The following is a 24,124-nucleotide window of genomic DNA, read 5'->3' on the forward strand; positions in this document are numbered from 1 at the left end:
GTGCTGTGTGCTGTGGATCTGTCAGCTGTCAGTGTCAACTTTAGGTCTACGTCATTTTGATCTTTAGAACAGTGAGTAATATAAATTTTAATTTTAAAAATAGATTAGAGCCACATCAGAGATTGTTCAGCTCTTTAAATAGCTATAATTACCGATCTCTCTCTTGTTATTTCGTTTTAGTTAACCTCATTCCAAATCGGCAAGATGAGTTTGCAGTGGACAATTATCGCCGGGTTTTTGTACGCAGAAATCGCAGTAGTACTCCTTTTGGTACTCCCTGTTGCTTCACCAAGAAGATGGAATTCTTTCTTCAAATCGAAGTTTTTGCAAGGATTACAGAAGCAAGCCGGATTTTACTTCTTGATGCTCCTGGGTATTTTAGTATTGTTCCTTCTTGACGCCATTAGGGAAATGAGAAAATATTCTAATCTAGGTAAGTGCCTTATCAATTTACAGTTTTAGTTATAGGACTTTGCTTTCTATTAATATGCACGTGAACCCACCTATTTTCTGATCATTGTATTAATTATTAAAAATTAATTTATTAAAAAAAAATTTTTTTCTGTTCCCGAAAGCAACTGAAAGTGTTGAAATAAAAAAATGGTTAACTGTTACACTAAAAATACAACCAAGCTTTGTTGCTTGTGTGTTATTCCTTCTAGAATAGGAATTGTCATTTGTTTCAGATGATTTAGATATAACACTGAGTTTGTGAGGATTCTCCTCTTTGTTAAATTTTGTATTTACTGCCTATATTCATAATTTAAATATATAGAAGCCTAGCTAAACTGCCAAAGCTTTTCTAACTGTATTTGTAAATGCTATTCAATATACATATAAAATATTTTATTTACAGAAGCTGAAGAACATGGCCATGCTCATCTTGATCGTGAGATGCAAGGCAGCATGAGACTCTTCAGAGCTCAACGTAACTTCTACATATCCGGTTTTGCTTTATTCCTATCACTTGTCATCAGAAGACTTGTTATTCTAATCTCTGAACAAGCTACTTTACAAGCCCAATCAGAAGCTTCAATGAGACAAGCCCAAAGTGCAACTACTGCAGCTAAGAGCTTGTTAGCCCAACATGGAGAAGTAGCACAAAATGAGAGTAATGAAGCTCATGACCAGGTGAGATTATTAAATGATTTATTTTTATTTTACCTGACAAATTCTAGTCAATATTTAAAAATATTATTAATTTAGAAAAATTTTGCGTACATAGATTTTTAATTACATTGGTTGTTACAAGCATTGACTTTTACACATTTATTTTTACATACACTGATGTTTATATTTGATTCTATTGATTTAAGAAAACTTAAAACTGACGAATAGTTATTCATTTGAATATGCCATGCATTCAAGTAAGATATGTTGAACACTTAAACTGTTACAGCACACATTGGATTAACACATGTATGTCCTAATCTCAGTCTGTTTACTATAGTTCTTACTTATTGCTATAAGTCTTACATATTGCTACACTTATTCTTCCATCTTGTAACTGTTGTTTTTATGTCTCCTAATTTTTGTTGAGATTGATTCCATTTTTGAAGCCACCAAAATGTTGGCAGTTATGTTAATTAATGTTGAGTTAATCTAGTGAGGTAAATTATTTAATATTTATTATTCCAAAATTTATTAATAATTATTTACAATCTTGGAATGTGTAGAACGGAATTTGTGGGACAGACAGAATGAAGAGCATAACACAGTATATAAGACATGATATTCAATGATATACTTACAGACTGAAGTTTGAATGAACATACATGGGACCTTCAGCAAATTTGAAAGGTATTAAAAATACCTATTCATTCATACTAATTTTGGTTGCATTTAAGCTGATTTTCATGAATAAACTAAATAAATGAGGAGGTAAAATGCAAACAAGCTTAAGTCACAAATAGGTAATTTTTCAGGGAGGGCGAAAAACTTGTAGCTTTGCTTTGAAGAAGGATAATGAGTTCTAATCAATGTTATGCAATAGTATAGGTTCCAAACATGCGATTAAAATACTTATTATAGTTAGGGTAGCTAAAATCGTTTTGCATGTAAGTCGTTTTGCATGTAAAATGTTGTGTACATAAGCTGATTTACAGGTTAATAAACTAATAAAGCAATAAAGTAAAGGAACAATAGTTTGCTGAATAAAATTTTATTTTTATAAAATAATAATAGAGGCCTTGCCTAACTGACAAACATTGTCATAATATGTTGTTAATGCAGCAAACAGTTTTTTAATATGCAAGTCACAACATTCATCGTCGAGGCAGTCACACATTTCTTACTGCTCCTCACCAGCAGCTGCTGTAGTGGGGTCATCAAAAATCAAACTCTTGTACCAACCAAGGCGTGGATCAGTCCTTTCCAAAGATTTTTTTCGAAAGTTTGTCAACTTCTTTGGTCTTTTGTTTGGTTAACACATGATGAAGTGGTAGTTCTTCCAGTCTCACTTGTCTTAGATTATTTTTCCCTTTCTTTCTCAAAGATACAAAAGACTCTTTTCCTTCATACCTGTAGTTTTTTAAGCTTCTTACCAACACAACATTTTTGTAAGACTTTTCCCTTTTTTTGGAGGTGTTCAGTTTCTTCTTGTGTCTGGTAGGGTAATTTTCTTCAGTTCACTAATTGATTGGATGTCCTTATAGTATTCATTTAGCGTCTTATTATCAAGTACTGGCCAATCTTCTCCTAGTGCTTTTATCTTGCCTATACCACTGTAGATGTCATGGTATTCCTCTTTAATTAAAATTATGGTTTTTTTTCGCAACTGCTTTTCTACTCTTTCAAAAACATGGTCGGTTAAAACACTATGTTTGTGTACAGGGAAATACAATAAAAATTTTTGGATTGATATTTTGTGTGTTTCCAAAAAATGAATCAGTGTTCTCAGGACAATATTATTTTTATTTTGAGAAACACAACCATTGCTAAACAACCTTGTACAGAACTGCCGTGAAAATCACTTCTGTCAAATAGTTAAATAGAGCCGATGATATTTCCACACTGCCTTTTCCTGCCTGCTCTCTGTCCAAGTATAGAACATAGGGTTTTGAGTTTTTAGATCAGTAATACAAAAATTATAAAATCCAATTTGTTTCGGGTAAGCTTCTTGAATTGGACTTTTTGGTAGTGGCTGTATTTGTTGAAGATTAAAGCAAAGGCTAACAGAATGAGGAACAATCATTATCATGTATTCATAAAATGCCTTTGCTCTTCTTGAATGAATCCGCTTTTCAACCATTAGCTGTGACTTTTCTGCAGACTGTGCACTTTTAATTTGTTCTTTTAGAAGGCAGCACATGCTGCAAGTATCGGAGGCAGGTGACTTAAAACCTATGTTAAACTCGTTTATAAAAATTCTCCTAAACATGCTGCATTTAACTTTAAATCCTCTTAACACTCATCATTATACATTTTACTTAGTTTACTAATAATTAAATCACTACTCAGATACAATCCTTTAGACTTCCTTCTGCTGTAATGTGATTCAGTTCCTCTGAGCTTTTTTATGTACTCTCTAACACTTTTCAGATAGTTCTTATTTTTGGTAATGTAAACTCATCTTTTCTCTTCAACAGCAAACCCAAAATCCACTTTTTTGGCTATGTTTTTTATTCTAGCTTCACCAACACCAATAACAGTGCGAAAAAATGTTAAACATACAGAAGTTTTAGCACCAGAGACAGTTGGAAAGAAGTGTTTTATTGAGTACTTTCACTCAGGTCCAGGTTTTTGCTTTTTGTTTTTGTTTACCGGCCTAGGTATATATTTTTTGATTTGTGTAGTATGAATCAGACTGGCAGTTATATTGTGTTGTCTTTTAAAAAACGATAAAACTCTTCTTTGAAAGGGTTGATGTAATTAGGTCTTATTTTTTCGCTCTTGAACCGATTATTGTTGTGCTTACATGGTTCTTTTAGGAGCTGCATGCCTGGTCATTTATTCACTTTTCCTTTTTCCTCCTGTAACTCTTCTTTTTCTAGTCCCTTCATTTCGTTCACCAACACTTACACTTTCATCTGCACCATCCATTCTCCTTTAAATAATGACATAATTACTAATTGTTTTTAAATACTTTGACAATCTAAACAGCAGTCACAAAAACTTTTAATACAAAAGCCTTACATAACCTCAAATTTGCAAGACGCACTGTGCCAGCTAAGTGGCAGTTGTAGCTCTCCTATTGGTTGGTTGGAAATAAGCTGGTTTGCATGGACCAGAACTGTGTAAATAAGTTGTTTTGCATGTAAAGGTGGTTTTTATAGAATAAACCACTTTGGCTACAACAGAACAATGCATTGGCATATCTAACTCAACTTTGATTTTTGTGTGACTTAAGCTTGTTACCTCCTCAAATACTAAAATTGTAGTTTCAAAAAAATGTAGCAAAAAATTAACATGTTCACCAATTTGATTGAAATTGGATGTACTGTTTCTAAGCTGTGATTTCCAGCTTTGGACACACAAGCAAACAATGCAAGGTATCTATTATAGAATAATAATTTACAAGACTAAAAATAAGAGTATTTAATACCAAATTGACAGTTTTGAGATAAAGATATAATTGTTTATATATAACATAAAAAAAGCTGCCTTTATGCTTCTAGAATATGCAAAACAAGTAATCATAGTCTTATAATACTGAACTATGATCCCTGTATAAATTTTATAAAAATAATTTCTTAAAAACAACTGTAAATAATGAAGTCAGACCATATTTTTCTGCCTACATAGTAATTTTAATAATTACATCATGAGAAAACTATAAAATGTATAATCAAATAATATAAAACTTTATTGAACTTGGTGTTTATCTTTTAACTGACCATAAAACCTTTAAATATACAACCAGGCCTAAGCAGTTAGATACATTTAGTGTGAGTGTCTCATTTGGAAATTTTCATATACAAGGTGTAATAAAAAGATCGTGAATAAATTAATCACATTTTCTACAGCCAAAAATAACTTGGATTTTGCAAAATGAAAATAATAGTGCACCCCATAAAAATTGTATAGGGTTTTGATCCCTTAAACCTCCAAAATTTTTATAAATGTTAGTTTTTTAGAAGCTGTCTGTTATAAGCTGATTTTACAGCAGCCATTAAACTTATTGTTCATCTTTCATTTATTCATGTTACCATTCCAGAATTCTGGAACCTTGTACTAACTTGTAGAGGTCTAGTAGTTTGGTACCATGGAGTCAACTGGCAGTGTCCAAAAAGTATTTACTATCTGGGATCTAGTGCCTTTAGTGTTTGTCTGTCCAATATACATTTTGACATTGTGCTAGATCAGGTATATTTTTCCTTTGAGAGTTATTTTGTGCTCAGATCCAAGCTTTTTTCCAGTCATGGATGGTCCTTTTTGGCGTTCATATGGCTGGTTCTGGACCGAAGTATTTTGTATGTAGTACTTTTTTGAAAAAAAAGTTTTTATCAAGATACAGTCTCCTGTTTGTCATGTTTCAAAAATTCAATGTAATAAAACATATATTATACATGAATTTTCATGTTATTCGCAGGTCCAAAAAATATGGATTGAATCTTCCTGATATATTTAAAAGTATGAAGTGTAATTTATATGTGATAAAATGGTAATTATCTTCTGTAATACACATTCTGTGGTGTTTTAAAAAGGAAAACTGAATATTTTGCACAATCACTGGCTTCAGAAGAAATCAATTTGCAGCTTTAATCACTGTGTTCAATTTTTCGTTAATAATTTCTTATAAGTCCTCTTTTATAAATCCTCAAAGTAAAAGTCATTAAAGTTAAGGTCGAGACCTCCAGGTGACCAAGAAATAATTCAGGTAAGTTAGATTTAATCAAGATATTTTTGACCCCAAAATATGTGGTTTAATTTATGATCTATTTTTTTATATGATGTACACTCTGTATACTTGAATCAATATATGTTTTACATTAGGTGATCAGCAACTTGTTTGGGTCAGTAGCTTTCCTTATAAATTTATTTAAAACTGCCTTTTTTTTCTAATTTTTGATCTTAGTTTGTATAAGATAATAGATTTTTGTACTGAAATATTTAAATTGATATTCTGTAGATACCAAAATAATAAATATCTGACTAATTCAAAGTTTATACAGCATTACAAAATAAATAAGAGATAACTAATTGCTTAAATTAATAAATAAGATAAAAATAGGATCGAATATCAGTGAATTGAATAAAATAGAAGCGTTACAAAGAGTGAATTGGATTAATCCAAAAACAAATACTGAGAATTGTAGGAGTAAAAATGAAAATAACGTATTTCCAAAATGGTAAAATATTTATAAATGGAATATTTGATCAACTAAGATTTCATTATAGGACCAGCACATATCCTATAACTGTATTCGTTTCTCATCTGCTAAACTTATATTTAGTTCTTATTTTTCCAAACTTTTTGCGTTTATTGTTACGATACATTTGATACAATACATTTTTATGCTAGCACAATTCAGTTCAATTGCATTGAATTCTCCATGATAAGATTAAAACATAAATTTGTGTCCATATTATCAAAGAAGCTTGTCCATATTACTACATAACAATTGGCTTCAGGGAATCATGATAATAAAGTTTTAAATATATCTATTCACATTATATTAATATAAATAGTTTAATCATATCAAATTGATAATAAATACAAAACATTAAGATAAATGTTGATACCATTTCAAGTGCTATTGTTAATAAAATTTCTAGGTACAATAAACTCATGAACTTTAAATTATTTCTCATTAAAAAAGTTAGTCATTGTCTATTCCTTTGGGTGATGACTTGTATGGACTTGTATACTTGGATTTGGAGTACATATAACTATATTTTACAATTATATCCAATTGGAGCAAATGCTAAATAAAATAATAATTTAGAAAGAAAATATATATTTAATAAAATTCAATTATAATGCCCAGTGAACCAAAGTTCTTTTTGTTTCACACAAAATTTCCTCCCCACGTCTACTTGACTGGCTTTGCAACTCGGGGTGTAATTCCCGCTGATGTACAGTCTGTTTCACTTGCATATGTAACAACTGGGCGAATAATTCACATGTATAGGCTTAATTTAGATTGTCTTTTTAGCAGCTTAAACCTTAATAATGATGATAGGGAGTATAATGTTCTATTCCCCAGAGCGAGACCTCTTTTTCTTTGTGGTTGTCATCTGTGATTACTGCCCCCACATATTTAAACTCTTTTACTACTTTGAAGTTATGGTCATTAATAGTTATGTTCTGTCTAACTCTTGGTCTGTAACCAGACCCTCTGTCAAGTTTGCAACAGTCATTTGACTATCTCATTTTAAGGATTTAAAGGTTCAGGTTGGCTCTTGCTTAGATCTTGAACATCATCGATTTACCTCTAGATTTAATTCTCTAGCAAGGTCGGCCAATTTACCTACATTCCCAATGGCATAGTCGGTTCGCTATTCCCCATCCGAACTGTCTAGTGAATTTAGTAATTATTTTTTTGCGAAGTTAGTTACTTTTTGACAGACCAGAAGTGGCTGGAAATTACTATACAACCAAGCACACGCACTTATAGCCAATATTAATAGTAAACAAACTAAATAGTATATAAAATAGAACTTTACGAATTACCGACAATCATTATTTATTTATTTGCACCATTTAATGAAAAGTTATGTTAAATTATAACAACTAAAATATATCTTTTAAATATATACTACCCAAAATTTTATGGGTTTAGTATACACTTCCACTATTTATAATAATTCTTCTTTTTTCAATGAAAGAAGTCTGTAATAAAAGTTTATCTAAGCTGTTAATACTGTGAGCTAGGAACTTTTGTGTTGTAGGTTTCCAGCAATGAATCTGTCAAAATATGCCTGAGTTGAGCGAATGGACCTTATCAGGCATCGCTGCTGATTATAACAGGCTGCATTTTGAATGTTATCAGGTTCTGCTGCTGATTTCAAAGGATACAAAATCTGAAACAATCATCTTATTTACGTAATAGAGTAGAGTAGAGTAAATTAACATACCAGATTAAAATATATTAACATTACAAATTAAATATGCTGATCAGGGAGAAGGATAGGCCAGGCACTCCGCCACAGTATAGGGCTCAATGTTAACTAGGTGTCGAAAAACCTTTCTTTTAAAAGCTCTATGGTGTATTTCCTGTTGAATGTCAGATGGTAGGCTGTGATAAAATTTAACACACGCAAACAAATGACTTCTCACTGTTAGAGACAATCTATAAAGTGGGAAATTCAAATTAAGGCTTCTTGTAATATATTCATGATTCTTTTGCCTTTAGTCCTAAAATCACCTGAACTGCCTTTTTTGGATTATAAAGACAGTTGAGCTACACTGCTTGCTGCACCCCACAAGATTACTCAATATCGCATAACAGAATAAAAGTTTGCATAATATACTCATAGTAAAATCCCCTGGTCTAGATAGCTCTTCAATACCCTTAATGAGTACCAGGCTCTATTCTGGTTTTTGGTCAAATTTTGTATCCCCCCCCCTAATTCAAGTTCTGGTCAAAATGGAGACAAAGAAATTTAACTGATCTAGCAGGCTTTGTGTTTTGTGATAGAAAATTTGCTTAGAGTTTGCTCTGCCACTGTGAGAAGTGTTTTTAATGTTTTTTCCCAGAACAGCGCATTTGAGTCATCAGCGAAATTTACAAGGTTTGAGAAACCACTAACCACCACATTTGGAAGGTCGTTTATATAGACCAAAAAGAGAAAAGGTCCAAGACGCTCCTCTGTGGTATGCCTAATTTTAAGTTGATCGGTTTAGAGTAAACCTTACATCCCTGTTTCTCCAAGCATACTTTTGGTGACCTATATGTGAGAAATGATTTAATCCATTTTAATGCCGGTCCCTATATTCCATAAAGATGTAATTTTTCTAATAAGAGAACATGATCTAGTGACCACCTTGTCATACGCCTCAAAAAATATGGGCCCGCAAGTAAATGAGGAGAAAACTAAGATAATGGCATCAATACCCAACAATAGAGCCAGAAACATCGGCCACCAATTCACGGTTGATAACTCTACCTTTGAAGTGGTGGACAAATTCACATACTTAGGCTCCCTGATCACCAAGGAGAACGTCATGGCGGAAGAAATCAAGCGAAGAATAATTCTAGCCAAACAAATGCTATTTTGGACTGAGTAGACATATGAGAAGCAGAAACTTAAGCCAAAAAACAAAAATAACCATATACAAAACCTTTATACCAGTGTTGACATATGGGTCAGAGACATGAACCATTACCAAGGCAGATGAAAACCTCCTGCTTATATTTGAATGAAGGATCCTGAGAAGAATATTCGGTGGCATCTGTGAAAATGGTGTTTGGAGAAGGAGGTATAACTTACCAGATATATCACAGATATAAACATATATTTGGTAGTAAAGACGTAGTATCCCTTATAAAAATAGGAAGACTAAGATGGGCAGGACATCTAGGAAGATCACAGCAGAACAACCCTCCTAGAAGAATCCTTATGTCACAACCTGTGGGAAGTAGAAGTAGGGGTAGCCCAAAACTCAGATGGAGGGATGGTGTAGACGAAGATGGTAGAAAAATAGGCGCAGCAAACTGGCAACAGTTGGCAATGGATAGAACTGACTGGCGTAATAGACTTGGGAAGGTCGAGGCTCTTTTATAGGGCTGTAGCACCAATGATGATGATGATGATGAACATGATCTAGGCTATCGAAAGCCTTAGATATGTCTAAAAAAGCGTATAGTGTTTTCATCCTTGCCTCTAGTTCTAAAATTTTTGATATAAAATCATAGGTAGCGGTCTTAACAAATCTCCCTGCGAGAAAACCATGCTGCAAACTACTAAATAAGTTGTTTGTAGTAAAAAAGTTTTGTATTTTGGAATATATCACCTTTTTGAATATTTTTGAGAATGATGGAAGAACCCACTTCAGTAACATCACCTTCAAAGAGGAAGAGAATTCTCAAATGAAACAAATTTAATTGAGTTGGTTGATATTTCATCATTTAACTAGAGCTATGCTTATTTTTTAAGTTATTTATTATGTGGCTTATTTTTCTCTGAAACGGGAGTTAGAAACATGCAATGATTATTTTGTTGGATATCAATTTGAAAATTTTATTTTTTTATTTATTTCATTAGAGGGTCACCCTCTAAACAGAAATGATTTTCGTTTATTTATAAAACATTTTAGTTTTATTTGCTCTATTTTCAATTCGTTCTTTAAAACATGTTTTTCGATATTGAGTTAGTAAAGAATTGTATTTGCGTTTTTATGTCCTGTAAATATCTTCGTATTCAACATTATTACTAGACAGCGTAAACAAAGTACTTTTGAATTTTTTTTATTTGCTGTATTTATCTCTTTGTGTGGAAAACATTGTATAAAAATTTTCTGACTATATTCATAAAAGCATCCCACTGATTATCTACTTCTAATGTCTCAAAAACAGATACCCAGTCTGCATTACCCAACATAAATTGAAAAAAATCTTTATTTTCGCTCAATATTCGTTTTTTATTATATTTGACTCAAATTTTTTTGATTAAAATTTTACTTTTTGAGCAGTATGATCAGATGTATGAGGATTGTATACAACGGAATCAAATATGTAAAAATATCTATACAGGATTTTTTGTTACCTTGTATATGTGTATAGTCTTTGATGAAAGGTTCTCAAAAACATTTTTAATGTGTCTGACCATCTCGCACCCTCAAGCAGCATATCTAAGTTAAATCACCAATCAGAAATATAATGGAGTCCTTGTCAACTAAATCACAAAGCATTTGACCTAATTTTATTAAAACTTATGGGTCTTCGGTTCAGTAGATGGATAGGATTAAAATCTTCTTATCAATTCTCACCTCTGAAGCGGAACACTCAAACACCGATATTTCTGATAAACTAGAAATATCTTCCCGGGCTTTTATAATTTTTGTATACCGCACTGCCACCACGCTCCTGTGAACTGCTTCTACAATATGAAGACATCAGTTTAAAATTCCTCATATTATAGTCCCTCAATTGTTCTTGTGTTTTCCAGTGCTCAGTTAAACAAAGAGCAAAGCATTCATCATGATTTAGGATAAAATTAATGGCATCAATACTTGTTCTGATTAATTGCGTATTTAAGTGGATTACTGATAATTTCTTTTGGTGTGTACAGTTCACCAAAAATAGCTGAAAGTCTGAAATTCTAACTGCCTGTGCGAGCAATGAAGTGAGAACGCACTCGGAAGGAAAAAGATAGCCTGTACGCGCGGGTGAACTTTAAAATATAGGTACAATCGGAGACACAAATATAGAAACGTAAAGTTTGAATAGGTCTCGTACACAATTATTATTACTGTCATTACTTTTCTTCAGTATATTTCAGTATATTTGTGGTATTTGTTCTACAAAGTGAGATGTAAAAAAATAGATCCAACAAAAACCGCTTGTGTTACTATAAATTATAAACCAAAAATTATATTTTTATATTGACCATTTATACTTTATATTACCATTATATTGACCAAAAGGTTTCGGAGAAAAAGAGCGTAACCAGTAGGGTAGTAAAGTAGTAATAAAATCGTCTAATGCAATACTAATAGAAATTAGATGTTCGGTTCCCGTGAAGCATAAATATGGTGTCTTTGTACCAGTACCTTTTGTTAAAAGCGGCCTTTTTGTACATATTTAAAAATACAAAAAATAGAATGGTAAAAAATGAGATATTTATAATATAACCCTTCTCGTATCCATTTCCATAGCATTTGTCGTCATCGTTTTATTCAGTCCAATTCCGAGGCATCTTGACGATTCCATAACAAAATATTTTTTATGTGGTTGGGTTGTTAGCCCAACGCACAACCCTCCTCCTTTCTCATCCTGGACTTGGGACCAGGCAATGGCGGAGTTAAAAAAATGAGATATTTAGTATTATATAATTAAGTCATATATAAAATATTAAAAATAAGAATACAAAATATTTTGTAATGTGATTATTAATGACCGTGTAGGGGCCCTATAAATGATTAAGGAGGGAAATTAAAAATTCTTTCGTTACGACTGCTACAATCGTCCGCGGAGAACTAAATAAAAATAACATTATTTCTAAAAAATTATTAAAAGTTTATAATACCTAACAGTTTCTGAAGAAATGCAACATGAGTGTCTCAGGTTCATATTTCTGAATCATCTGACTCAGAATCAGAGTCCATCTGGTCATTTTCAGAAGCACTGTCACTATCGACACCTACATTTATGAATGTCCTTTATCCTCGACTATTTTATCAATTTTATCCTCGAGTATTTTGTCAATTTCATACGTTTTAAAGCGAGGTTTGTATAATTTTATAATGTCGTATAGTTCAAATTTCAACATGTCATCTGTAAACGAAATATTTCAAGTTGTCAGCCACTGCTGCATTTCTGCTTTTCTGGAAGATATAGTTGTACATTTCTCAGTTTGTACGTTGTGATATGGTGCATTATCAATCACTAAAACGCTGTTCGGGGGCAAATTTGGTATCAGCTTATCTTGAAGCTACTTTTTGTAATTGTCGTAGTTCATTGCATCATGATAATCTCCTGTTTTTATAGTAGGTTTGTAGCGCAGATAAGCGTTTTTAACAAAACCACTTTCACCTCCAGCATGCACTATCACAAGCATATGTCCTTTAGATACTGGTTTTTGTAGGCCCTTGTTTGAACTATCAGGCCAGCTCTTTTGGTAGGTATGAGATGAATGGACGTATGTTTCATCCATGTATATAATTGGGCGATTTGCGTTCCTGTAACGTTTCATACTACGTAAGAAATTCAGTCTAAGATGTTGAATATTGGGCTTTTCCATTAATTCTGGTTTTTCGCCAACGAAATCCCATCTTTCTAATTACTGTTCGTAGGCCTTCTATTGAACCTGACTAGTTGTACTCTTCTGCAAATGTTCTGTGTATGCGTTTCACAGTTGGCACTTGTTTTTGTGTTATACAAAAATCCATTATAAATACAGTATACTCCCTCTATAGCGAGGTAAATTTGCTTATAACGAGAGAAAATATCAAAAAACGTGTTTTTTACGTTTTGGCCCGGCCGTAGCTATAAATAAATACCCTTTTTAACTGCCGGCCGCCCGCAATAAACTTCTTACAATTTATGATTCTTAGTCGGAAATGTACAATTTATGATTCACAAGTGTCATTGTAGGGGGTTGACCATTCACACCTAATAATATGGGTCCTAATAGACAAGATGTGGAAAGTGTTTTAAAGGTTGTCAGAAACTTTATCCAAAGACAAAACGCAAACGAAGAAGCATAAAACTGTTTCACATCTTTAGAAAATATGATAGATAGAATACTGGACAATTTAAAGCAGTCAAAAATGACAAAATAACTTCTTGCAATTGCAGAAGCAGTAGTTTATGTTATTCTTGAAAATACGCTTTATACATATTTACAGAATACGGATTTTTTGTTTTAATGCATTTCATTGACAGTAAAAGTAAACAACTTCGTTTTAAAAACGCCATTCAAACAATATTTATTAGCATCTTATATTGCTCCGAATGGCTTCACTACAGAAAGTTAATGTTTTAGAAAACTACATATTCATATGTATGCACAGTATTATTGTTGTTGGATATAACGAGATCCGCTTATAACGAGGTAATTAGTCTGCCATTTCAGTTCTCGTTATAGAGGGAGTCTACTGTATAACGTCGAAGACGCCCTATATCAAAATCGCCCGAGCACGTTTTTGAAGCGCTTTTTTTTCCTCTTTTTGTCTGGAGTTACAAATGAGAAACATTCGCCGCCGTCTTCAATTAATTGCATTTCCCGAACAATTTTTTGAACACTGCTTAAACTAACAACTGTTGCCAATACCACACGCTCCTGCACTTTTTTCAAATCTCTACACGGTTTATTGTTTTTGGCTTTTTTTCCAACACAGATTTGCAAATTTGGAAATGACTCGCCTTTGCGGTTCGTACTTACAAAAAATGTTTCGCGCAGACTGTACCGAGTTATTCACGTCACAAACGGTAGATATTAAGTGGCAAGTGGATCAGTTCGAGATCCTTCGGATGAAGAATGCGCATTATGGGCGTGGTTAGTTTCAGACTTTCAGCTATATTTGGTTAACTATACCACCATAGAGTGTCTTTTGACACTGGGGTGCCTTTGTGTATTCTGAAAATGGTTAAAAATTACACCGTTCGGCTAATTCTTCCTGCATTAAATGAGGTATTTTTAGTTCTGGAACAGTAATTTTGAATGAACTTTTGTACTTATCTGTCCTGGTTTTCATTTTTTCGCAGATAATATTTTCATCCAGCGTTCTTTCTTTTAGGTAGTTGTATTTCTGTTATGCGATATGGAGCAATCTTCTAGGGTGCTGCAGTGGATAGCTCAACTGTCTTTAGTCTCAACAAGTTATTAGATACCTGAATCAAAGAGTGTTACGAAAAAGGCTTTTTATTTGCTAATTTGTCTTAACTGGAGACTACATCGAATTCTAATTATCAGCAATTTTTTTCATTCTTACTGTATTATCACACCACAATTTTCATATCGTTTCCAACTCTAATTAATGATAATACTATATTAATACAATTAAGGCTTTATTTCACAGATTATACATTTTTCAAAAATTCAAGAATTTTTTCTTTAAATAATAAAGACTTAATTTTCAAAACTATGACTAAACTTTTCTTGATAAATAATTATTTGTTACACTGAAATTACATGTTGTGAATATAAAGAAGTGTAAAAACTGTATTTTCAATTTGTTTCAGGTAAACGAACTCAAGACAAAAATTCAGAAACTCGAAGACGAATTAAAAACAGAACAGACCGATAAGACTGCCATAAAGATTCAAGCTGAGAACTTGGCCAAGGAATATGACAGATTAGCCGAGGAGCACAGCAAACTACAAAAGAAGCTGACAGTCCAGGGAGCTGAGAAGAAAGGCGAATAATGTACATTAAAAAACGTTGATTGCACATCCTATAACTATCTATAATAAAAGCTTTGATTGTAACAAGCTCTAGTGTAAATAAGATAAGACTTGGTGATTGGCTATAGTGAGAGATATGCTATTTTTTAATAATATTCGAATAGTAGATAAAAAATTTGTCTTGAAATTAGTTTTTCAAAATCTTTATTGTTTTCATTTTCATTAGAGGTCACGTGGAACGAGTTTTTTATTAATATGCTTAAGAATTTTGAAAAAACTGCACTGATTTTCAACCGTTGTATTAAAAAAACCTCCAGTTCAACCATTTACATTAAATAAATATACATTAAGGGGATTTTTATACAATCTATTCTATCGTGCAGCCATGTCATAACTCTCCCGCCGATCTGGACTGTTAATGACCAGATCAATTAAAAACCACATGAATATCTTTAATATGCCTAAACGTGAACATACTATCAACAGACCTTGTTTCACTTATCCAGCAGACCAGACAAATCTTTTAAAAATCTACTTTGTGTGTACCTTTCTACATACACGAATATATTGTCCCTAGAATTGTTATGTATGTCGTTTTGACTGATGGTTTTTTGACATAATAAGTGATTGTAGTACACATAGCAGATATTAAAATCGTTAAATCGTTTGAATCACAATTTGTAATTGCATAAACTCTTATATTGAGTTACTTTTCATTTCCAATAATCAGTGATTTTTCTGAATACATTGGAAACATCTCACAGATGTTTCATGAGCACTGGTGATGTGATCAGCAGTTGTCGTTAATTTGAAGAACTATTTTTATGTAGCTGATTTTAGAGATTCCAGTGTCTACTGCATTTATTTATTATGTCAATTGCAGGAAAATGTTTTTGGTTTTCTGTTATCTTTGTATTCCATTTGTTTTTAATTTATTATAATTTTTTTTTGAATAACATGAGTTTGTATAATTTAATAAAATAAATTCATTTTAAAAAAGGAGTCTACAAGTAATTTAATTTTTTTAAATAAAGGTGACGCAACACTAGTCAACAACTTCCGCAGAGATTCATAAATGAAGAGGTGAGAGTTTGAAGAGGTTATGTACCGTCACTCGGGGTGAATCCGGACGATTTTCGTTGTTTTTGACAATAAATCGTTTGGAGTAGTTCTAAAAAATTCCAAAAAAATAATTTAAATACTTTAATATCTCCAGCATAAGAGATTCTGATAAAAATTTTAAAATTTTACTGCCACACTTTAATTTTTTGGGTTATTTAGTGTCTGAATTCGCCCCTACGTGGCGAATAAAAATAGGGGGTAATTCGGACAGAAAAAGATAAAAAACTTTCGGACAGAAAAAAAAATAAGAGAAAAAAAACATTTTAAATTTGAAAAAAAAATTATTTCGACAAAGCATCATGAATATAAACTAAAACAGGGCTCCTTAATTCTAAACACATTCTATAAAATAAGACTAACAAAAAAACTCAAAATTCCACATTAAACAAAAACTTGAACTAGAAAAAAATTATTCAATTCGAATATTTTCCATTCATAACAGAATGGGAAATTAGTATCTCTGACGTCTCATATCAGTCACTTTTTCAAGAATTTTAAAAATTTGACTCCCCTCAATTACACTTTCATCTTTTATTTCAGGATACGTAAAATAGACCCCCATTTTTTTCTGATGTTTGCTGAAGAAAATTGACAAGATAAAGATTTTTCTTCTTATCAATTACCTCTAACATTCCCAACATAATATTTATATACATTATTTGGTGAAACTAATTTAACAAGTACAAAAGTATTAATGTCATAGAACAATCGGTCTCGCCCATTTCAATTTGTTTACTTTCAACCAAAGCCTCTTCTTCAGTCTGCAGCTCTGTTCCACTTTAGTCATCCTCACTACTTGTTCTATATTCGTCAGTTTCCCTTTCTTCTCCGATTAATGGTTGTTCTAAATCTCTTAAGCTTACCCCTTTACCTGCAGACACTGTAACTTTTTGCCCCGTGTTTTTAAACGTTTTTGGGTTGCGCCCTGTCTACTTTCATGAAGAAAGTTTTGAAGAGTGTTGGTCCAGTGGTCTTGGTTTTCAGTTTCTGAAGGTTCACTAGCTCGTATAGTACATCCACTAATAATTTTCCAACATAAACATGTCTTATTCTGGTATCAAAGAGACCGCCTTTCAAATCAAGGTTGTCAGACATATTTCCTAAAATTCCTAAGGTTATATTTAAAAAATATTCTCTATTTTCTATTCGTTATTATTCAATTGCTAGTCAACGAACGACACTCTTAAAAAATAATATGAACTTATTCTCAAAAATATATATATAAATTAATTAACTAGGTACTAATATTTCCATGGACTCTTCACTAATGAATTAAAGCAACCGTGAACTTTGTATATATTACTTATATTCTAAGTAATTTTCGAATATTGGCAACATTGTAGTCTGGAGAGAATTTGAACGTTCGACGTTGCCCTGTTGGTGAATTTAGCGGTAATACTTTTATAGATATAATGATCGACTTTTAAGAAATCAGACAACTTTTAAGAATCCAAGTTCTCAAAAACGGTTTCAAGAATTGTATTATTTTTTTCCAAATTTCATTGATTTTATACCTTACCTGGAAACATGAAAAATTGCAGATATATTAATAATGGTATTAAGGTTATATTCACTAATTTTAAACTCATGCATTATGGCAACAGCGCGAAGCGCAAACCAATAAATTCTAATGAACACCTGTTGTCTGCTATGCGATACCCTAAAATATTTCCTATTGCAGAGGCGGAGGCTTATAAGGTATAGGTAATATAAGTTATAAGTAATATTATATTTTTCTAGGATGGCATTTTTTAAGATGCATCAACTTCTGTGTTATCAATAAATAATGACAATTATGTTAATGACAGCTCTGAATTAAAAAATAAAGATTTGCACGTACAATCCCAAAGAATAGTTTTAAATATGTATGAGTGTTTGAAAAAAGAAAATATTGGGATGGCTGATAATGCAATTGTTTCGAGAATTCATGTATTAAAAAAATCGGGTATAAGACGATATATACAATTATTAAATTAGGCACAGTTACAGATCATTCCTTAAAACGAAAGCGACCAAATAAAAAATTGGGTAGGATTGACACTGCTGCAAAAGACGTTATTCAGCGAACAGTTTACAATTTTACAGGCACACTGACGATTCTTTTCAGTCCTTCTAATTAATTTCTTTACAGCTATCGCGATGCATCTTGAACACTAGTATTCATTATTATACAGTGTGTCGCATTTAAGATGAAGACAACTCTATATATCAGCTACTAAAATACATACAGATTTGACATTTTGCACAGTCATACATGTTGTTAGTGCACATTTTTTTAAGATAGTCATCTGAAATTTAAATTTTAAACGCGGCTTACTGCGAATCCACAAACAGGGTAAATTTTCGATATTTTGCTTCGCGTTAGAGAAATCGGAAAAACTTATTTGGAAAAGTTGTTCCACTTATTGTAAACGCACATACCAAATTTCATGACAAAATTCGCAATTTTAGTTTTTCAGTATTATTTGTAATCTCGATCCTAAATCTACAATTGGCTGTCTAAAGATGCATCTCGGGACAGCCAACTGTCCGTTTTAGAATCCTGACTACAATTGAAGAGCTTATTTCCAAAGTGTCTTACATCCATATAATGAAATCCATGAAATTACAGATTTTCATACAAATTTAACATACAAATTATACAATTTTACAATTTTCATATGCACTTTTAAATGGTAAATAAGAAGTTGTTTTGGTACATATAACTTTATTCTAGACTTGAAGAAATCTATAAAGTTTAAAAAAAGAAAATTTAAAAAATCGAAATTTTGGATTTAAGACACTGGAAATAAGCTCTTCAATTAATGAAAAAAGTAAAAGTGCGAATTTTGACATAAAACTTTGTTATGTGGGGTTAAAATAATATTTGGAACATCTTTTCCAAATAACTTTTTCAGATATCTCTAACTCGAAGCAAAATATTGAAGATTCACCCTGTTTGTGCATTAACAGTAGGCCGTGTTTAAAAATTAAATTTCAGTTGACTATCTTAATTGCTGGATAGACAATGTTTTAAAATTTTCTGACAGAATGAGCCATTATTTACAGATAATTGTAAAAAAATATTATGGTTTATGTAAAAACTAAATAATAAGTCCAATATTCTTATAAATCACTAAAATTAACAAGCTTTAATTTGAAAGAATTAATTTGTTATTTATTCGGTGTTGTGAGCCCGCTCCCATTTGAAAAAAAAACTGATTCTGTCCTTTGAAGAGTCCTATTCAAAAATGCCCCGTTTAAACAAATCGAAGGTTGAAGGGTGCCGGACATTTTTGCCGGAAACAATTCAAATTCAAAAGATCACCTTTTTCTGCTACGGAAAATATTGCTCCGATTTCTCACCAAAATCAATGTTGATACTTTAGTTTAGATACTCTTGAATCTCAAAAATACTCATTTACATATTTTTCAAGCCTCGAAAATGCATATTAGGTATCGCATTTTTCGGATTTTAAATCGCTTATATCTCCAAAACTATTAACTTTTGAGAAAAATGACATAGATCTTATTTAGAGTCACCCAAAAACCTAAAAAATATTTTTTGGAGCACAAAAGGTGATATTTTGAATTTGTTTAAAAAATTGTTTAAACAATTTCTGCCCAAAAATTGAGAAATTTTCCTGAATATAATTATGTAAAAATTAATAAAAATTATATGATTTTTCTTGAAATATGCGTTTGATAACTGATCCCTTTTCTTAATTTCCACGCCAATGGTCGGCATCGACATCAAAGAACCTCAAAAGCCGACGCTTGGCAAATTGACAATGGAAAAAGTATAACTTTTCGATGATGTCGTCTGACTTTAATGGAATAATTCCGCAAGATTTAAAACCAGACGTAATATTATCTTTGATATTGTTATGTTTTTATTAATTCTAATTTATAGTTCTTATTTTAATTTACTAAAACACGATAATTTATATCAATTTATTAAACCACTGTACAACAATTTATTTGACCAATAATTACATAATTTATCTATCGGACGTTACAATTTAAACGCGAGCGCGAGCTTCTTTTTTGACTGTTTCCACCATGAAAGTTCCGTCATATTTATACGAAAACAGCTGTTTCTCGAACCCTATGGTTGTTGATCTGCTTTGCCTCGAATGCACGGGCCTATTTCCGGAACGTTCGAATGGACCGGTTTTTATTACTTGGAATTTCTGCTAGTCGAAGGGTCGTAGAATCTAGAACATATTAGTGAATAAACAACATATTTACAGGTTTTTAATATGACTCATATTTTTACGTAACATTGCCCCCCTCTTAAAAGATGGTTCCTCCTGGAACCTTGTAGGGACTGGAACTGGAACGGTATGCTGGTATCGGTAACTGGACCCTCTTTTACAACTTCCAGTTGTATAAAAATGACAAGGGACGGTTTTCTCTCCGCACCAGTAACTATGCGGATTGCAACACACTAACACCTGGACTTCGGTGTCTTTAAAGATCTCCTCCACCATATTTCGGATAACCCTCCAATCTAATTGGCGGCACTCTAACTTTGGCATGGCTAACTTTTGCACGTCGGACTCGAGTACGTGCTCTCTCAATTGAAGTAAGGCATCCCATACATCTCGGTAGGTAGATTGGTCACAGGCAGTGTCTTTTGTTTCCAGGTAGAAAAGGTAACGTGATGCTTCTTGAAGTTTCAAGGCTTTCCCAGGAGCTGGCACTTGACAATTAAGTTCTGCAACTCGACCGAACTTCCTTCGAAAGACGGATGCCACCCCTGGTGCGTCTTTGATACTGGCTGGGATGGTAAGGGCCAGCGAGTAGTCATCGGGGAGCGCGAGTAGATCTTGCTTTTCTTCAGTGGTAACACCATGTCTTGCTTTACCGGTACCTCCATAGGCACCCATGAATTCCTCAAACGTGAGGTCAGACACATCTTGGACTTGGTTTACTTTCACTTCTTCATCTACGTCGTGGTCACCTTCGAAAGACGCCAGCCGGTTATGGTGTACTATCATCGGCTTTCCCCTCGGAATCTTGCTTATTCGGTAGATGACATCGTTGATCTTCTCCATAATTAAGTATGGACCTTCCCAAAACTGCTGCAATTTGGGAGAACAACCTTTATACTTCTTGGGATTATAGAGCCAGACTTTGTCGTTCTTCTTAAAGCAACCCTTTTCGGCTTGTGTATCGTACCGTTTCTTCATTCGGTCGCTAGCGATCTGAAGGTGGGAACGGACCAACTCATGTACATTGTCCATTCTTCTTCGTAATTCGATCACATAATTTTCACCTGCTACATCTTCTCCAGGTCGACACCCAAACTCTAGATCACAAGGTAGTCGCATCTCGCGTCCGAATAGGACTCTGGCTGGTGTCTGGCCTGTCGATTCGTTAACAGCAGATCTGTAGACCATTGTGAAGAACGGAAGATATTGGTCCCAGTCTCGCTGATGATCGGACACCATCTTTGTCAAATACTTGCCAACTGTCCTATTCATCCGTTCTACCATACCATCAGATTGCGGATGATATGCTGTAGTTCTTGTTTTCTTCATGCCTAGTCTATCACATATTCCTTAGATCGGTTTCGAAGTTCCTGCCTTGGTCACTATGGATCTCCAAAGGCACTCCAAATCGGCTGATATATTCTTGGATCAACTTATCTGCAACGGTGGCGGCCTTCTGGTCTGGAAGTGCGTAAATCTCGACCCACTTTCTGGAAATGGTCCAGCGATGTCCAAAGCTATTCTTTCAAACGGGCTTCCAACATTATATTGTCTCATAGGTGCTCTCCTTTTTCGATAAGGCTCGGTACTCGTAGCACAAATAGTACATTTCTTACACGTCTTTTACATCGTCGAAACTGTTCATCCAATAAAACCGTTCCCGAATTCGCTGAAGGGTCTTCTTTACACCAAAATGCCCTCCTGATGGACTGTCGTGTATCTGACGAAGTACTTCGGCTATTCTGCTCGTCTCACCTCTCCAGGGATCACTAACTGTCCTCTTCTCTGAACCGTCATCATTTTCCAGGACTCGTTTGAGCAAGCCATCTTCCATGATAAATGAGTCCCACTGGGCCCAATACGTCTTAACTACTGAGCATAGGTTTGATATTTCTTGCCAAGGTGGTCGACGGTTTTCCTCTTTCCGTTTTAGAATTTTCTGTATAACTGGATCTCTTTCTTGTTCTTCTCTGATCTTAGTAGGCGTCCAGTCGTCGTTGACCATCGTTGTTCTTAGCACTGCTGCTTCCTTGGATTCCGTTTTGTTGCAGTGGGAACACTCTGCTGGGCATGGCCTTCTGGAAAGAGAATCTGCGTTTCTGTGGCTAACTCCGGCCCGGTGCTCAATCTTGAAATCGTATTCTTGGAGTCGTTCGATCCATCTGGCTATCTGACCCTCTGGATTCTTAAACTGCATCAACCATTTAAGGGCGGCATGGTCGGTTCGGATTAGAAACTTTCTGCCATAGCGGTATTGATAGAAGTGCTCTACTGATTTAACTACTGCTAGAAGTTCTCTTCTCGTGACGCAATAATTCCGCTCAGGTTTTGAAAGAACTTTACTAAAATATCCGAGGACTCGTTCCTGTCCTTCAATCTGAGACAGCACTCCTCCAATTCCCACATTACGTGCATCTGTATCTAAGATGATCTCTCCTTCTAGCAGTGGATACCCTAAAATTGGTGCTGTTATTAAATGCTTTTTCAAGATCTCAAAGGCATTTTGGCAGTCTGTATCCCAGCGGTAATCTTTTGCTTCCTCTGTGAGTCGCGTTAATGGCTTAGCGATATCTGCAAACTTCTTAATAAACCTTCGGTAGTAAGTACATAGTCCAAGAAAACTTCTCACTTGATGTTTGTCCGTTGGTACTGGCCATTCCTTAATGGAATCAATGTTTCCCTTATCCACGGCCACTCCTTCTTTACTGACTATATGACCCAGATAATTGACTTTACCTTGAAATAGCTGGCACTTCTTGGGGTTTAACATCAACTGGGCAGCTTTAAGTCGAATAAAAACGTTTTCTAAATTCTTCAGATGGTCTTCAAATGTCTCCCCCAAGAGGATTATGTCATCTAGATAAACCAGGCATGTTTTCCAAGATAACTCTCTCAACACATTTTCCATAAGCCTCTCAAATGTCGCAGGAGCATTACAGAGTCCAAATGGCATAACGTTGAATTGCCACAATCCAGATACTGTGGTGAAGGCAGTCTTTTCTTTATCTACTGGGTCCATTTCTACCTGCCAGTATCCAGACTTCAAATCCAAAGTAGAAAACAATTTACTTCCAGCCAATGTGTCATCGATCCGAGGCAGAGGATAACTATCTTTCTTGGTAACGTTGTTCAGCAAACGGTAATCCACACAGAACCTCGTCGTTCCGTCTTTCTTCTTAACCAGGACCACCGGAGAGACCCATGGGCTCGTAGAATGTTCTATCACCCCGTCTTTCTACATTTTTTGAACAATCGTTTCAGCTTCCTCTCTTTTCGCCTGTGGTAATCGTCGAGCTGTTTGACGAATTGGCTTAGCATTACCAGTATCAATTTTATGCTTAACAACGGTAGTTCTTCCCGTCTTTCCTCCTTTCGGTACGAAAATATCACGATACTGCCGAAGAAATTCCCTTAATTTCTTCGGCAGTCTTCGATTTTTAAGTGACTGATATACATGCTCCAAATGTTCGTGGCCATATCGCATATTTAACCTCTTCTTCTCTTCAGTGGTTCGAAATCATCCGTCTCCTCTACGGCTATGGTCTGAAGCACATCTAAGGCATCTCCTCGAAGAGCGATAGTCAGGTTTACAGCCTTTTCTTTTTCAGATCATCCATTCGCTCTTGCGGCTGATTCGAACTGTTTCATGTAGTTGTTCCATGACGATTTTCCGTCGAAAGTTGGGACTTTCACATGGACAGAACCTCCACTTCCTTCAAATTTCGGCCGTATTTCCAACTTACATTTCGTCTCGTCTTCTTTTGTCTCTATTGTAATCGGGTTGTTTCCTCTCTCTGCTGTCCCTGTTTCCTCCATCTTCCTTTCCATCTCTTTCCATATCTTTTCTTCGAAGGC

General features: G+C 33.9%; 1 protein-coding gene across 2 annotated transcripts; it reads left to right on the forward strand.

The window, feature by feature from the left end:
• On the forward strand, window positions 1–15,953 carry LOC140450271 (B-cell receptor-associated protein 31). Of its 2 annotated transcripts, XM_072543795.1 has the most exons (4): window positions 1–71; window positions 181–433; window positions 857–1,131; window positions 14,790–15,953. In XM_072543795.1, exons 2-4 carry the CDS (start codon window positions 205–207, stop codon window positions 14,970–14,972), a joined length of 687 nt encoding a protein of 228 aa, XP_072399896.1. In that variant the 5' UTR covers window positions 1–71; window positions 181–204; the 3' UTR covers window positions 14,973–15,953. The 2 variants fall into 2 exon arrangements, with proteins under 2 accessions (XP_072399896.1, XP_072399895.1); XM_072543794.1 differs by lacking the exon at window positions 1–71 and having other exon boundaries at window positions 78–433.
• The last annotated feature ends 8,171 nt before the right edge of the window (window positions 15,954–24,124 follow it).

Source organism: Diabrotica undecimpunctata, chromosome 9 (genome assembly GCF_040954645.1).
Source record: "Diabrotica undecimpunctata isolate CICGRU chromosome 9, icDiaUnde3, whole genome shotgun sequence".
Classification (NCBI taxonomy): Eukaryota; Metazoa; Arthropoda; class Insecta; order Coleoptera; family Chrysomelidae; genus Diabrotica; species Diabrotica undecimpunctata.